Here is a 15957-nt window from a genome sequence, read left to right on the forward strand (position 1 = left end):
TCCCGAAAGTTCCCACAAGCTTTATTCCAAAAATATTTTTATTAATAGATATTAAATAATGTACAGAAGGAAAAAGAGCTGGTGTCAGGTTCTGTTTATGTCCCCTTCTCTTTACCCTAGCTCTTCTCGTGTCTTGCCTATTTTTTTGGGCATTTTCTTAGCATGGGGATCTTCTAGCTCCTTGGCCTTATAATAGTGGGGAGCCACCTCCAGAAGCCAACTGCTCTCAATCTCCAAAACCTAGAAGGGGAGAGAAAGAGTCAGTAGAGTTCCCTTCTGTGCATCCTAGATTCTAATGTGTTTGTGATCAAAAAAGTTTCTTTTCCCTTTGACTGCAGGGCTAGGGGAAAAGGTGCCTGGCTTTACTACTCTATACCCCAAGGGCAGACATACCTCTACGTGTTATTCAGGATCCCAAGTAAGCTATCCCGAAAAAAAACCTGAATGTAAAGACTGTAAAGTACACTCAGGACAGAGACCACATCTGTTTTGATCACCATTATCACCTCAGCACCTGAAACACTGAGACAATAGGCATTCAAATATTAACTGAATGAATATATAGTTCTCAGATCTCAGTAGGTGCTGAGACAGCTGTTAGAAAGGATGTCTTTCTATTTTATCCTACCTTAAACCAACATGTTTTCCTGTTTCTCTGCCAGTTCCAGCAACTTGAACCTGGGTTTTTAGCTTTTCAGGATACCACTGCCCCCCCAAGTCTCCACCTACCTAGACAGGGGATGGTCCCCTCACCTGTCTCATGAACTCCTTGGTGGTCAAGACAAGTTCATGGTAGAGCAGCCAGCGTGGCTGTTCCTCAAAGAGGGAGGAGTTGGGATGGATGAACACTGTCTGCTGCTGTTTCACTGTGCGATAGCCGCTGCGAGTCAACCGTGCCGTGTGGTAAAAGTAACCGGCAGTGATGGCCTAAGGGGCAGGTAAGAGAGAGAGTCACCAGGAAAGCCAGACATCCAGGGACCCTTGGCACTCACTACCTTCTGAGTTCAGGCTTCTGGAGAACTAGGAAGGTAAGGAACACGTGAAGAACCCCCTGAGAAGGAGCCTTCGGTGGTCTGGGGGCAGCACACCTTCCACAGGGGAGGAGGGCACACTCCTAGGCTGGCCTGGTGGCCACAGACCCCCAGAGGAGAAGCTTGCTCCCTGGGAGATGCTGGGTGGACAGCAGTAGACGAAAGAAACACTGACCTTGCGTACACGGATATAGTCCCCCTGGCAGGAACTAAGACCAACTTCCACGCGTTCCAAGAGCCCCTCCAGCTGCTCCCGTACATCCCGGGCTCGCCGCATGGATCTGAACTGTACAAAGTTCTCATAGCACCACTGGGAAGAGTAACCACTCTCAGCCCACTGTAAAGACAGTTAAAAAAAAGCGGGGGGAGGGTTAAGTACAGAGAAGGACCAGGGTCCCCCACGTCTCCCTCATTCCCACTCACCCAAGCCCAGTGACCTGAGTATAAACGTTTAGCAGAACCAGGTGGTCCCCACCAGGGAGGAAGAAGTTGACACGTGCATTGTCAGCATGGACGACCTTGTCCTTGGGTCGGTAGAAGATGGAATTGTTGACAGAGAGCATGGCAGCCACCGTCAAGATCTCCTCTGAACAGCTGTACCTGGGGCAGGAAGGGAAAAGCATGAGATTTCAAAGCACGACACATCGGAACAGACACACGTTGCGGGGAAGTGATTACTGGGTTGAGGGATGTATCCTGCCGTGGGGAATGCTGGCTGAGATAATGGCTACGAATCAGAGGAGATAGATTTGATGGCAGTGGCAGCAGTATGGGGGTCAAGGAGGTGGGGGTCACAGATGAAGCAGAGAGCAGGGATATCCATGGAGGCGGGGGCAGGGAAGCACTTGGGACTCCTGAGGGTTCTGTGGTAGGAAGGTGTGCATTAAGTGCATCACAGAAAGTACTTCCTTTAAGCTCATGTAGTGACCTCTGAACTAAACCATGGCAGAAGAATGGCATTTAAAGGTGGTCCCTCCACAGCTACATCTAAATGTTCCAGTCTGAAACCTTAGAAATGAGCGAGTCCCCAAACCAGCCCTCACTCAGCACTCCTCTCAGATGGAAAATCCTCCACTTTCATCCATGCCCCCAAATTTTCTATGTTTGTCAATCTTACCCATCTGATGTCATGATCAAGGACAGGACAGTGTCTTACTGACCCCTGTGGGCCTCAAAAGGGGCAATAAGAGTTCTATAGTAACTTATTATTTGTTAAAGAATACTGTGGCAGAGAGAAAAAGAGCAAAGAAAGCACCAGAAACAGGAGGCGTGGCCAGTTTGTGTGCTGCAGGCCCAGCCAGACTGGGGTGCTTACTTCTCAGAGGCCAAGATCATTTTAGACAGCATGGGGTCCACCGGCAGCTCTGCCATCTTTCGACCAGACTAAGGAGAGGAAAGAGAGAGAGTTGAGGCCAGCTCTCCCTCAGGTGTCCCTCCACCACTCAAGGGGTCACCCCGACCCCTTCATCCTGCCCCAGCCCCCTGCCCTCCCACCTCACCGTGGTGAGCTCCCCAAGGTGGTTGAGGGCTCCTAGAGCATACAGCTGCTCCAAAGCCAGCAGCAGGGTCTCATACGGTGGAGGGTCCAGGAAATCAAAGTGCATTAGGTCATGGATTCCTGAAGAAAGACGTGAGGGGGTAAAACAGAGTCCCTTCACAAGGACCAGGGACTCTAGCCCTACCTCCCTCCTCTCTCAGGAGGACAGGGGACCCCAATCACCTAAGCTCTTGAGCAGCAACACGACATTGCCCAGGCTGGTCCTCTGGATCTCAGGCACCGTGGTCTCCTCCAGCTCGTGCTGATAGGCCCAGGCGGTATACAGGCGGAAGCACTTGCCAGCAGCCACCCGACCTGCCCGACCTGCTCGCTGATTGGCTGAGGCCTGGAAAGAAAAGAGACGCAAGCTAGCTGACAACTGGGTGAAGGAAAAGAGAAAAGGTAGTATTTACGCAAGAAATATGGGAGGATGTAGACTGCTTATCCCCCATGCTCTAAGGCCGACCTTGCTGCAGGGTGTGACGGTGAGCGATTCCATGCCTGTGCGGGGGTTGTAACTCTTCTGCTTACAGAACCCTGGATCCAGCACGTAAATGATGCCCTCAATGGTGAGCGATGTCTCTGCGATGTTTGTTGCCACAACCACCTGAGTGAGAGGATACAGAGTCACCCAGAAACCCCACCCACCTAGTTACCTAGGAAAAGCAATTCTGGAAGGTTGGGAGGAGAGAAGCAGGTACCGGTAAGCGGCAGGAGCTGAGGGGATTAGTGTCCAAAGGCAGGAGAGGGGGACTAGGCCAGCAGAGGGTGAGGGAGAAGTGGGGATCAGCAGGGGCATAAGGCAGAAAGGAAATGGAGGAGAGGATTTAGGGTTTTTTGCAGAGATGGGAGATGGGGTGTCCAGGCTCCTGCCCCTATATTCACCTTCACACATTACTTCCTGCGGCAGCCTCTTAAGGAGTCTCCCTGCTTCTACTCCTAGCCCTGGTTACATGGCATCCAGAATGGTCCTTTTAAAATGTAAACCTGGGCTGGCTCCGTGGCTTAGCGGTTAAATGCGTGCGCTCTGCTACTGGCGGCCCGGGTTCAGATCCCGGGCGTGCACCGACGCACCGCTTCTCCAGCCATGCTGAGGCCCCGTCCCACATACAGCAACTAGAAGGATGAGCAACTATGACATACAACTATCTACTGGGGCTTTGGGGAAAAAAAAAAAAGGAGGAGGATTGGCAATAGATGTTAGCTCAGAGCCAGTCTTCCTCAGCAAAAAGAGGAAGATTAGCATGGATGTTAGCTCAGGGCTGATCTCCCTCACCAAAAAAATAAATAAATAAAATGTAAACCTGTCACATCCCACCCCCTATCTTTCAATGGCTTCCCATCCTGCTTGAGGATTATATCTAAGCCCCTTAAAGCCCCAAATCACCTAACCTCTGGCTATGTTTCTGATCTCATCTCCTAGCACGACTGGCTCCCTTGCTCCACTCCTGCACGCTGCTGCTCCCTGGCCTGTCTGAACGTACTCCTCACTCAGTTTCTTTACATGAGCTGTTCCCTCTGCTGAGTGCACTCTTCTCCCAGATATCAGCCTGGCTCCCTCCCTCACCTGCTTCAGGCCTCAGCTTCACTTTCACCTTATCGGAGAGGGACAGGCTTTCCCTATACCCCAAGGAAAATATCCTCACCCCACCCCCTAGAGTCAGTCTCCATCTTCCTGTGCTGCATTGTATCTCTTCACAGCATTTGTCACAAATGGACATTATGTATTTACCGGTCCATCGTCTCCTAACTTATATTAGACTGTAAGCTCTGTGAGGCTAGGGACTTTGTTTGGTTCATCACTGTATCCTCATCCCCTAGAACAGTACCTGGCCTGTGGGAGGAACTCGTTAAATATTTGTTGAATGAAAGTTACATCTTTGCTCAAAATCCTTTGATTGGGCCGGCCCCGTGATTTAGCGGTTCTGGCGGCCCGGGTTCGGATCCCGGGCGTGCACTGAGGCACTGCTTCTCCGGCCATGCTGAGGCCACGTCCCACATACAGCAACTAGAAGGATGTGCAGCTATGACATACAACTATCTACTGGGGCTTTGGGGGGAAAAATAAATAAATAAATAAAATCTTAAAAAAAAAAAAAAAATCCTTCGATTGCCACTCAATCATCTAAAGTACAAACTTTTCCACCTGCCACCAAAGGCCCTCCCTAATCCCAGCCCAAAGTTGTTTTCAGCCTGTTTTCCACTCCTTCACCATGTGAACCTTCCACCGAGCCTTCTAGATTACACTCTGACCACAAACACACCTCAGGCCTTACTCTGATACCCCCGCCATTTTTCATAGAGGTCCAGATCAAATCCCGCCTCCTGGCACACCAAAGCTTTCCCTTCTCTTCTGCATCTCTATGGTGCTTACTTTCCCGATCTTGCATTTAGCTATCTGGGTTCATGCCATATTCATCCTCTCTCTCCAGCTCCAGAGGCAAGGGACTGACTGCTACTCAGCCTTGCAGCTGCAGCAGTGCCCAAGACACACCCTGCAGAGGGCAGACACATACTTTCTTTTTCACAACTAGTTGTGCGAACTAGAGGGGTGAAGAATGTGGGTTTCTCCAACTGACCTTCCGGGCCCCAGGGGGCGTGGGCTGGAAGATCCGAGCTTGCATGTCAGAAGGCAGGTTGGCATAGATGGGCAGCACCAGGAGCTCCCGGATTTTGGAGCCCAGGCGGCGGCAGCGATCCTGGAGCATCTCACAGGCAGCCTCGATCTCCTCCTGGATTTGAGGTGGGGAGAGCAGCAGGGGTCCCAGAGTCACAGAAGGCTGACCTGCCAGAACTGTCTTCCCCTGGGATACACATATCATCTCCCTCCCCGCCGGCCCCCATCACGCACCTGTCCGGTCAGGAACACCAGGATATCCCCGGGGGGCTGGGTCACGTGGATCTGCAGCACCGACACTACACAGGCTTCCAGGTAGTCAGCCTCTGGTGCCTGGGGAGGAGGAGGAGATGACTCAAAGGAAGGCCACCTGCTCAGGCAAGCCTCTTCACCTCCTCTCAGCTCAACACACACTTTATCCCAGCTCCCCTGTGGACTCTCCATTCCCTCTTCCCTCTTTGGGCAACCTCCTCCAAAGCCCCCAGCTCCACCATCTCACACTTAAGCCCATCCACCCTGAGGAAGCACCTTGGTATAGAAGATGTCAACCGGAAACCTGCGTCCAGGGATTCGGAAGACGGGGGCGTCATCAAAGAAGGTGGAAAAACGGGCAGTGTCCAGTGTGGCTGAAGCCACCAAGACCTTGAGCTCAGGTCGGAAGCGAGCAACATCCTTGATCAACCCAAAGAGAATGTCTGTGTGTAGGGAACGTTCATGAGCCTCATCCACCATCACCACGCTGGGGAAGGAACAGGGGGAGCAGTAAGCGAGGAGAGCTGGGCAATGCAGGAATAGACACTAGGGTCCCCTGGATGAGGGGATGGATGGAAGCAAAGAGCCCAAGGGTGAATGTGGAGGAGAGGGCTCTAAGGAGAAGCCAATCATCCCAGTTAAGTAAGACCAACAGAAAGTGAGAGAAGGCCAGGGCCCCATGGTCTGCAGTCTATCCCAGCCTGGACAGACAACAGCAGCCAAGATCTGAAGGCTGGAAGCTGAGGCCAGGACAAGTGAGACATCCTCTCTGGATCAGAGTCAAGAGTCTGTTAGTCAGTAGAAGTAAGGGTATCTGTTTTAAAGGGAAAAAAAAAAGTAAGGGCAAGGTCTCTCTAAATAAGGCTGGGCCACCCAAGCTGGCTAGAATAAAGAGACAGACCTGAGCCACCATGATTCGAACAGCCCCAAAACTCCCAGGGTCCTGTGGGACTGCTGGGCATCTCTGTTGGCCCTGCTGTCTCTTTCTGGAGACAGGGCCGGATGAGCCTTTCTACGCTGACCTTAGAGGACTCTGCAGACTTCCTGCTCTCCTCCTGACTTAGTTATGTGTATACCACCTTCTTTCTCCTTGCTCCCATCTTTGGATTTCCAGGTAGCTCCAAGCCGACAGGAGCTCACCCCCAACTCAACCCTTTGTGCCTACCCCTGACTGCGATGGTGAAGTTCCTCAGCTGTTTCACAAAGCAAGCTGGCTTGATAGGAAAACCCCACACCCCAAACACTCTTGCATTAGCTGGCCTCCTATGGGTTCTCAGAGATTTCTGCAAGGGATGTGAAGGATCAAGTCATATCTGTCCCCTTGCTGCACTGTGATCTTCTAAGACCAGAAACTCACAGCCTCCTAAGAGTTGAAAAGGCACATACTGCTCAGCTGGCCTGACGCCACCCTGTCCCAGGCACGAACCCCTTCTCCCTCTCAATACATGCTCATCCAACCTCTGCTTGGCCAATGCCAGCACTGAGAACTCATTCACAGGCCAAGCCACCCCAAGATTTGAGCCAGAGGCACAAAAGTAAGGGTCTGAGCCCTCTGGCAGCTCCTGTAATCTCCACCATTCTATGGCTTCTTGGTACTGAGCTGAAATCCATCTCCCTGTAACCTCCCCATGGTTTCTAGTTGTGCTCTCTGGAGTCACAGACAACAAGTGTGATTCCTTTTTCCATGTAACAGCCCTTCACACATTTAGAGGGAACCGGTATGTCTCCCTGAGTCTCTCCCCTCTGAGCTGAACATTCTAAGTTTCTTCAAGTGGTCTTCACATGGCTTTTCAAGTCCACACAGCACCACGCTACCATCCTGGTTTTCTTCTAAACTCTGGAAACATTGGGAGGGAGGGAGAGACTTTCTCTGCAGTCTCTTCTACCTCCAGCCCCATCTTCAGGTCCTGGAGGTCAGTTATAGGATGGTTTGAACCATAATGATTTCAGAACTGGTGGATTAATCAGAAAACAATGGCCAAATTGGCTGGGTGGGAAGAAAAAAGAGAAAGGCCAGAGATTATAGGAGATACAGGAAGGCAGTGAGAGGGAGGAGGGCAGCAGATAGGTGGAAGAGAAGGCAGGCGGCTCTCCCATGGAGAGAGAGACCCTGTGCGTACCTGTAACTTGCAAGGTCAGGCTCAGAGAGGAACTCTCGGAGAAGCATCCCGTCTGTCATGTAGCGGAGGACAGTTCGCTCTGACGTGCAGTCCTCAAAGCGGATGCTGTAGCCAACCTGTCAAGGGGGCCGTTAGCAATCGAGAGTGGGCTGGTATTCCCTGACAGGAGCACAGGGCTAGGGGACAAGGGGGCCAGCACCTGGACCTGTGGTGTGGGGCCCTAAGGGTGGTGTGGCCTGAGTCCCAGACCCTAGGGGCTCTGCTCGCCCCTCAGTCCCCACAGATCTCACCTCATTGCCAAGCTTCACACCCATCTCCCGCGCCACTCGGGCGGCCACGCTCATGGCCGCCACTCTCCGGGGCTGGGTGCAGGCAATCTTCATACCCTTCTTTGTGTAACCCTGAATGTCAAGGAGAAAGAAGAGGTTTTCCCTTTGCTAAATATGCCCCTGGGGCCCAGGACAATTGAGAGAAAGAAACTGTAAACAAAGGGCAGGGGGAAAGGAGGGAACAGACAGAAGCTGAAAACCAGACAAGAAGGGCAAACGGATAGGATGGCAGACCCAGGGCCCTCAAGGAGGTCCTCACCAGGCCCTGGAGTCCCAGCCCTTTGGGTAACCAGGTTCAGGGCTCAGCCAGATTTAGCTGGAAAATGACAGACCAGCTGGGGCAGACCCAGAAGCGATGGGGTACAAACGAAGGTAAAAAAGCAGGAAAGCAAGTCCTTTCACTCCTCGTTCTTTGGCCCTGCAGAGGAGCGGAGGCCAAGCTGGTTCACGAGCACCCCACCATCTGTCCATCTACACGTCCTGTTCAACATGAACGCACCGAACGCCTACCAGGCATGGACATAGTGACAGAAAGTGAGAACAGAAACGTGAAAAGGGTGTGGTCCTCATTCTCAAGAACCTCATGATCTAGTGGAAAAGACTGAACAACTAAAGTGAAAAGGTAAGCGACTACTCAAAACATCAGGTAAAGGAGCTCGGACAGGACTGTGCTCGTCAGTGGCCGGTACCGCAGCAGCCTGGAGGGCATGAATGCCATACCTCCTCAAAGAGATACTGCGGGATTTGGGTGGTCTTTCCGGAGCCTGTCTCGCCTTCAATGATGAGGACCTGATGATTAGCAATAGCAGCCAGGAGTTCCTCACGGAATGGGAACACAGGGAGGCTGCGGCGAACGGCCTGGATAGACTCCTTCTGCTGGGCCTGGGTTGGAGTGGGTGGAGCTGACGGCTCCTAAGAGGAAGAAAGGTGTGAGCTTCAGGGCCAGCTCCCACCCTCCTCAGAATGTCCCAGAGCTCTGCCCCTCACCTCGTCGCCCTGGAGCTGAGTGGCCCGGACAAACTCGATGGTTTCCTCTTCCTCCAGCACCAGCTGATACTTGGGCTCCTGAGAGGCAGCATCTCGGGCCCCAAACTTCAGGGACGCTGCCCCAAGCCGGGCCTCCTCCCAGCGCCGCTGTTCCTCCCCAGGGGCGCCTGATTCCTCCTCCACTAGATCCACAGCTCGTGCTGGCTGTGGAGAGAGGGGCACGTGAAGACAGAGGCTGCCCTCTCCCCCAAGTCCCTTCCCCCCAGTCACTACCCCCAGCCACTGGGAAAGGCAAGACAAGGAAGGGGCCAGCCCAGGCACTGCCCAAGCTCCGAAGCCTTCCCTCCCCTTGGCTTGGGGACCAAGCCTGAGGCAGAAGCCCCTTGACCTCACCTGTCCTCGGGTCTCCTCGGGCATGTGGTAGCGGTTGGTGGCCTCCAGCTTCTCCTGCTCCCCGGCTGCCCGGTACTCCCGGGCCAGATCCCGCACTCGCCGCTTGTATTTGAGTTCCCGCCGCTCATGTCGGCTCAGCTCCACATCGCCAAAAAGGAACTCCTCATCAGCCAGCTCGGCCTCCAGGTCCTCCAGCTTCTCTCGCTCCCGCTTAGCCAGGTACTCTCGGCGGGATTTCTTCCGCAGCTCAGGGACCTGGGTCAGCACAGGGCAGTCAAAGCCTCAGCTTGGGGAACAGTAACCCTTTCCCTCCCTACCTGTAAGAGGGACAAATTCCCTGACAGGCTTCTCAGGACACACTGTAAATGACAGAAGGGCCACATCCTTAAGGCCTTCTCAGCTCTAATCACGACCCCTCCCACTGCGGCAACATCGTCTGTCTTCTCTGTGATCATAACAACCTCCTCTACCACAGTGGCAAAACCCCGCCAATGCCCTCTTCTTGGGGGCTCTGACTCTATTTAATTGCTAGGCTATTCCTGTTTGTTCGTGTGTGCGTGTGTGTGAGGAAGATCAACCCTGAGCTAACATCCACGGCAATCCTCCTCTTTTTGCTGAGGAAGACTGGCCCTGGGCTAACACCTGTGCCCATCTTCCCCCACTTTATATGGGACGCCGCCACAGCATGGCCCAACAAGCGGTGCATCAGTGCGCACAAGGGATCCGAACACGGGCCGCCAGCAGCAGAGCTCGCACACTTAACCACTACGCCACGAGGCCGGCCCCTTTCTGTTTGTTCTGTGAAGACTCCAGATGGAGTTTATGCTCATGACCTAATCTGAGTACCACAATCAAATACTCCTTCAGCCTGATAGGTGAGGCAGACAGATGTCTTTTTAAAATACGGGCAAAAAAATCATGGCAATTTAAGCATCAAAAAGAATAATGGTATGCAGTTATAAATTATTGAAAAATAAAAATTACTGAGTCCAATATGACACACACACACCCAAACAAAGAATGGGAAAAAAACTTTTGCCACCAGTGAGGTGACTGTTACACCAATCTCTTTACTCTAAAATTAGTAATCAAAAGGAAACAATTAAACATTTGCCCTGCCTTTTAAGAAGGAATTGTAAATCATTGCCTAGTTTTTGAGGAAAAGTTCTTCTTTTTTATGAAAAGGCTAGCCAATAAATGTAGAAGGAATGTCAGAATCCAAAAATCACCATTTTGCAATTCCCAACAAAATAACTGATTCAGGAAGGGATCAGTGGTTGCTAAAACCCTTAGATGAAAGGCTGTTGGTAGAAAGGATACCTACACTAACAGGCACACAGCTGGGTAGTGTGTCCCCCTGATGTGACTCAATGTGACATACACATCACCACCTAGGAGGTGTTCTTGCCACAAGTGTTTTTTTGTTTTTCTTTTTTCCTTTTTAACGAGGAAGATCAGCCCTGAGCTAACATCCAATGCCAATCCTCCTCTGTTTTTTTTGCTGAGGAAGAGCGGCACTGGGCTAACATCCGTGCCCATCTTCCTCTACTTTATACGGGAGGCCGCCACAGCATGGCTAGACAAGCAGTGCCTTAGTGTATGCCCGGGATCCAAACCGGCGAACTCTGGGCCACCAAAGCGGACTGCGCACACTTAACCGCTGCACCACCAAGCCAGCCCCTGGCCACAACTGTTTAATCTGAGCCTAGCCAAGCTTTAGAACCAATTTCCACTTTAAAGGAAGCACAGGGCATAGAAGAACTTAACACCACAAGATGAAGATCAGATTAATCCAGAGTGTAGGACATGGTACAAGATGGGGAGGGAGGGGGAGAGAGTGGGAGGGGGAGGGGAGGGGAGAGGGGGAGGAGGAGGGGGAGGACAAAACCAACTTAAGAGACCTAAGAACCACATGCAGTGCATGACCCCTGACCGGACTTAGTTTGGAAAGAGCAGTTATTAAAGACATTTTGGAATAACTGGGGAAATTTTACTGTAGGCAGGTTCTTAGTCAACACATGAGAATTACTGTTCATCTTCTTGGGTGCCACAATGGCACTGTGGTTTTAGAGGAGAATGTCTTTATTCTTAGGAGGCACATGCTGATGGGATAAAATGCCAAGATGTCTAAAACTCTTTTAAATTGTTCAAAAAGAAAAAAAAAGCCCACATTTACATAGACAATATAAACGATGCACATGGGATTGGCAATTTTTTAATGTGAATAGTCTGTATGAGTGTTCATTACACTATTATTTCAACTTTCCTATTTGTTTGCAAGTTTTCATAATTGAAAAAAAAAAAAATTAAATTCAGGCAAATAAAAACACGACACCAGCCCTGAGAGATGCCTCAGAAGGCTCTGAGCACAGTCATTTTGTGGAGTGGGACATGAGATGGATTGGTCTGGAGAGACCTGAGGGCCACTAGGCCATTCTTAGGACACTAAGAATCTCAAAATTCTTTTGGGAAATCTAAGTGTGACCTTATTTGGAAATACCAGGCCTTTGGAAAACTGCCTACCCTACCAAGACTCACACCATAACAAGTCCAGTTCATGAATTACCAGGGCTCTGACCCTGTCCAGGAGAAGACCAACTTAGGAAACCAGAGGAAGATCACAAGGCCACAGAGGGGATGGAGGGATTAGGTGGTAGGGAGGTATTTGGAGATGGTGTGCCAAGCTGAATGGTCAGCACATCCCTGGGCAGTGGAACAGCTGCCTTGCTCCTGCCCTCCAGCCAACCCCTTGACATTCCAGCTGCCTTTTGATTACATCTTGTTAAGTCTCAGGAACAGAGAAAGCTCACATTTCCCTCACTAACATACAGTGTGATTTAATCCTATGGAGTCAAGGAGGGTTTATGGGTAACCTCCTTCTCTCTACAACTTAAATCCATCCTCAGCAGGCTTCTGTCAACCAAGCCCCATCCTCCAGAGACCTGACACCCCATCAGCATCTCCACCGCATCTTCTGTATCCTTTGTCCCTACCCCTAACTTCTCCATCAGAAAGTTCTTCCTTTTGTCTTCTGCTCTTGGCTTCCTAGGTACTGGGACTCACCATGGCTTTCCGGTCTTCCTCAGCCATCTTGAGGCGCTTCTGAGCCTCTTCATAAGCCTAGGAGAAGAAACCAAGAGTGGAGGGGTGTGACGCCAAAAGCCCCCATGCCCACAGCCATTCCCCCTCTAGAATCACAAGGATCATTCAGATGTTCCCTAACACAAAGAAATGTCCCTTCTCCACGAGGAAGCTCTATGGCTACAGGTTCAGCAGAGAATCACCTTAGCCAGCGGACCCAGAGGGGTCTTCTCCTCATAGAGACGAACTTACCACTAGAGGCAGCCCCTTGTATTCCCAGAGATCACTATCTGCAATCATACTCAACCTCAGTTTTGACCCAGAGATTTTCCTTGGATTTAGAGAACATGCAGACCTTCTTGTCTGACCGCTCCAGGACATTACGAGTCCGATCCTTGTCCCGCTGCCGAACCCGCTCCGCGAAGGCATCCCGTTCCTCCAAGTCCTGAAGGCGTTCTCGCTCTGTCCGCTCCCACTCATCCTCCGACTCTGGCTTCTCCATTTGCTGTTTACTCTCCCTGCAGCCCAGCCCAGAGGATTAAATAAGGGCATCCAGAAGGCATATCCCATCATCCACCTGCCCCATCTCTCATCCTATTTCTGACTTACCCTGTCTTTCTCTTTCCTTTCTCAGAAAATTCCTCCTCTTCGTCTTCCTCTTCCTCCTGACGTTTCTTCCTGAGGTGTTTCCGTTTTTTACGCTTCTTCTGGGGACTGCTCCCAGCCCTGCCCATGGTCTCCTCACTGCTCTCCTCACTCTCTTCCAGCAACTTATAAGATCGGTTCTTCTCCAGCAGGGCTCGGGCCTCTCGCTCTGCTGCCCGAGCTGGCTTTTCTACGACTGCCTTCCGTGGCACCTGTCAGGAGAGGAGGAGATGAGGGATGTGAGCAACTCCTGATCTCTGACCACCTACTTTACCCTGTTTTTAATGTAAGGATTGACTTGATCTTAAATCAGCCTTCATTCTTTCTCTTCCCCATGGCTTCACGCCATGTTTGTCAGAGCCTCTCAGTTTCCGAACGTCCTTTCAGTCATTCATTTAACAAACGTTTATTGAAGCCTGTCCCATGCACCAGGTACTTAGTAGGTACTAGGGATACAGGAATAAACAAAAGAGACAAGCATCCCTGCCCTTGTGGATTTTACATTCTCAAACCCAATTCTCAATTGCTCAGCCTCTGCTATTCCCAATGATTAAGTCATGCCTACACAAGGACTGACATGCTACTTTTGCAGAAGGCTGTCACAGGCCTGGCACTGTCTCAGACTCCAGGGATACCCTGGTAAACAAATTAACATAAAGTCCCTACTCTCATATCACTTACATTCTAACCTAATCTCCCTTGCCAAGCACCATATGGGACAACCAGGTCCCATCCAGGCTATTTGCCATTCTCTGAACATGCTGAACACTTCCACTCTTCCTATATACTTCCTGAGCACCTGCTCTGGAAGGTACTCTGTTAGGTGGCAGGAATACAAAGACGAGAAATACACACTCCTGTCCTCCAGGAGCTCGCCTTTTATACTTTTACTCATTCCTCCTTCTCTACTTGACAAGCTCCAGGGAGTCTTTGGGCCTGCTTTTCCTGCTCACTACCCCCACCTCTTCTGCCCTCCCACAGCACCTCCCACACATCCCTTCTACGGCCTCGCTATTCACCAAGGTGGTCCATGGGCCATCAGCATCACCTGGAAACTTGTTAGACATGCAGAAACTAAGATCCCATCCCAGACCTACCAAATCGGAATCTGCATTTTAACAAAGGCCCTGGATGAATCCTATGCATGTTCAAGTTCGAGAAACACTGCTCTATAGCACTTAACCCAGCACACTTAGCCCTCCTCGTTCTCCTCCCCTAAGCTGGACGTCCAGCACCCAGCACACTACCTAGACGACAACGGACAACGGATGAATGCCTGTAAACTGAGCTTAATTCCCCGATGCACAGTTAGCCCAGCCTCACCTGGATAAGTAACCTGGGCCCCGCCCCTGCTCCACCCCCTCTCCCGCGGTTCCCACGCCGGCCCCGCCCCAGCCGCGCCCCACCCCTCCCGACACCTTGTTCCAGAGTTTCAGGGCGAAGTCCCGGGCCGGCCCGCTGAGGTCCAGGGTATCAGTGTCCCGCAGGCGCTGCACGAACTCCTCGGCCGAGGCGCAGCGCTGCGCGGTTCCGATCAGGAACTGGGCCACGTGCCGCTCGCTCAGTCCCAGCACCGAGTGCAGCTCGTCCTGCACCCAGCGCTCCAGCCCCGCCGGCGTCGCCATGGCGACCCACGCTCTGTTCTCTGCTCTGAAGTGTCTCCAGCAGCCGCCCTGGCGGCCAGGCCGGGCTGAGGCCTGGAGCCCGGGGCTGGAGCCTCAGCTCCTCAAGGGAGCCGCCTTAGGACCTTGGGATTCGGTTTCCGACACCTCAAAGCCGTCTTCCCGGACCGCGGAGGCCGGAAGCGGCCGCGCTTTTCCGGCCTGAGCACTACGGTGGCCGAGCGAGTTCAAACCTCGCAGAATCGTTATCTGAAGCTCGGGGGAAAACAATGTCCTCTCCGCTCGTACCGAATCTCTGTCGCCCCCTGATGGTCAGTTCGGGGGTGTTTCACTGATTCATTCAACTAATGCTGAGAGCCTAATGTGTGCTAGGCAATTTTTGTCGCTAGGGATATAGCAAAGAACAAATCAGACAAAAGTCCCTCACCGAATTTACATGGCGCGGGGTGGGAAGGAGGCAAGATACATAATAAATAAAACATGTAAGTTCTATGGAGCCAAAAATAAGGCAAGATGTATGTGTGTTGGGGGGGATTACATTTCAAATCAGAAGATCAGGTCCCGCTTATTAAAGATTAGCCCATGCTGATTAGGAGTGACCTTTGGACTGGTGCCTGCAGCAGGGTTGAATACAGGTTAGGCATAAGCGAGGACCTCCAGGCAGGAAGTTGGGATCTGGGGGAAAAACAAAGGTGCCCACTTTTCTTGGTGCTGTGTCAGAAAGTCATTTTAAAAGCTCTCCAACTCAGGAAAATGCAATCTCTGTTCTGCTTTTTTTTTTGAGGAAGATTGGCCCTGAGCTAACATCTGTTTCCAGTCTTCATCCTTTTTTCCCTTTTTTCTCCCCAAAGCCCCAGTAGATAGTTGTATGTCATGGTCTTACATCCTTCTAGTTGCTCTATGTGGGACACCGCCTCAGCATGGCTTGATGAGCAGTGAGTGGGTCTGTGCCCAGGATCCGAACCAGCGAACCCCAGGCCACCCAAGCGGAGCACACGAACTTAACCACTGTGGCACCAGGCGGGCCCCGTAGTATGTTCTGCATTTTCACTAACAGCTTGAGAAATTCACTGGTGGCTGCTTATTTAAAAACAAGAAGAACTTGTTACTTGACTCTCTGCTATCTGACTTCTTTTTACCCTGCTTCATACTTTTTTTTTATGATTAATTGGACTTAGCAGACACCTGTTGGGAAATGAATCGTTGTTATTCCAATGAACAGCCACAGGTAGCTCCATATCACTGACTTCACTGACTTCTTGGATGCATTGTTTTGTTTCTCAGATGGACTGTGGGCACCCCTGGCATCTCAGAGCTCCCTGCCTCCGCTTTCCTGGGTCACA

The 15957-nt window shown here is 51.5% G+C and overlaps 1 protein-coding gene across 1 annotated transcript; it reads right to left on the minus strand.

Annotated features, from left to right (window-relative positions):
* DHX16 (DEAH-box helicase 16) lies at positions 1-14787 on the minus strand. The gene is made up of 20 exons (XM_004424406.3): positions 14411-14787; positions 12957-13204; positions 12703-12865; positions 12330-12386; positions 9267-9521; positions 8874-9077; positions 8607-8798; positions 7848-7958; positions 7558-7673; positions 5714-5924; positions 5420-5518; positions 5148-5300; positions 3035-3175; positions 2752-2914; positions 2531-2649; positions 2347-2414; positions 1469-1631; positions 1207-1368; positions 754-927; positions 1-240 (listed from the first exon to the last, which is right to left on the minus strand). The coding sequence occupies exons 1-20, from the start codon at positions 14615-14617 to the stop codon at positions 112-114; spliced, it is 3135 nt and encodes a 1044-aa protein (XP_004424463.1). The 5' UTR covers positions 14618-14787; the 3' UTR covers positions 1-111.
* Positions 14788-15957: the final 1170 nt, after the last annotated feature.

The sequence above is a fragment of the Ceratotherium simum genome, chromosome 13, assembly GCF_057802395.1.
Source record: "Ceratotherium simum simum isolate JZ-2026a chromosome 13, ASM5780239v1, whole genome shotgun sequence".
NCBI lineage: Eukaryota > Metazoa > Chordata > Mammalia > Perissodactyla > Rhinocerotidae > Ceratotherium > Ceratotherium simum.

Bases quoted from the DNA above. Each gene is read 5' to 3' on its own strand.
- DHX16 (XM_004424406.3), bottom strand. From the start codon at position 14,617: ATGGCGACGCCGGCGGGGCTGGAGCGCTGGGTGCAGGACGAGCTGCAC. The intron at 2,650-2,751 runs GTGATTGGGGTC...GTCTTTCTTCAG, and splicing joins GTTGCTGCTCAAGAGCTTAG to GAATCCATGACCTAATGCAC. The intron at 1,632-2,346 runs GTAAGCACCCCA...TTCCTGCCCCAG, and splicing joins ATGATCTTGGCCTCTGAGAA to GTACAGCTGTTCAGAGGAGA.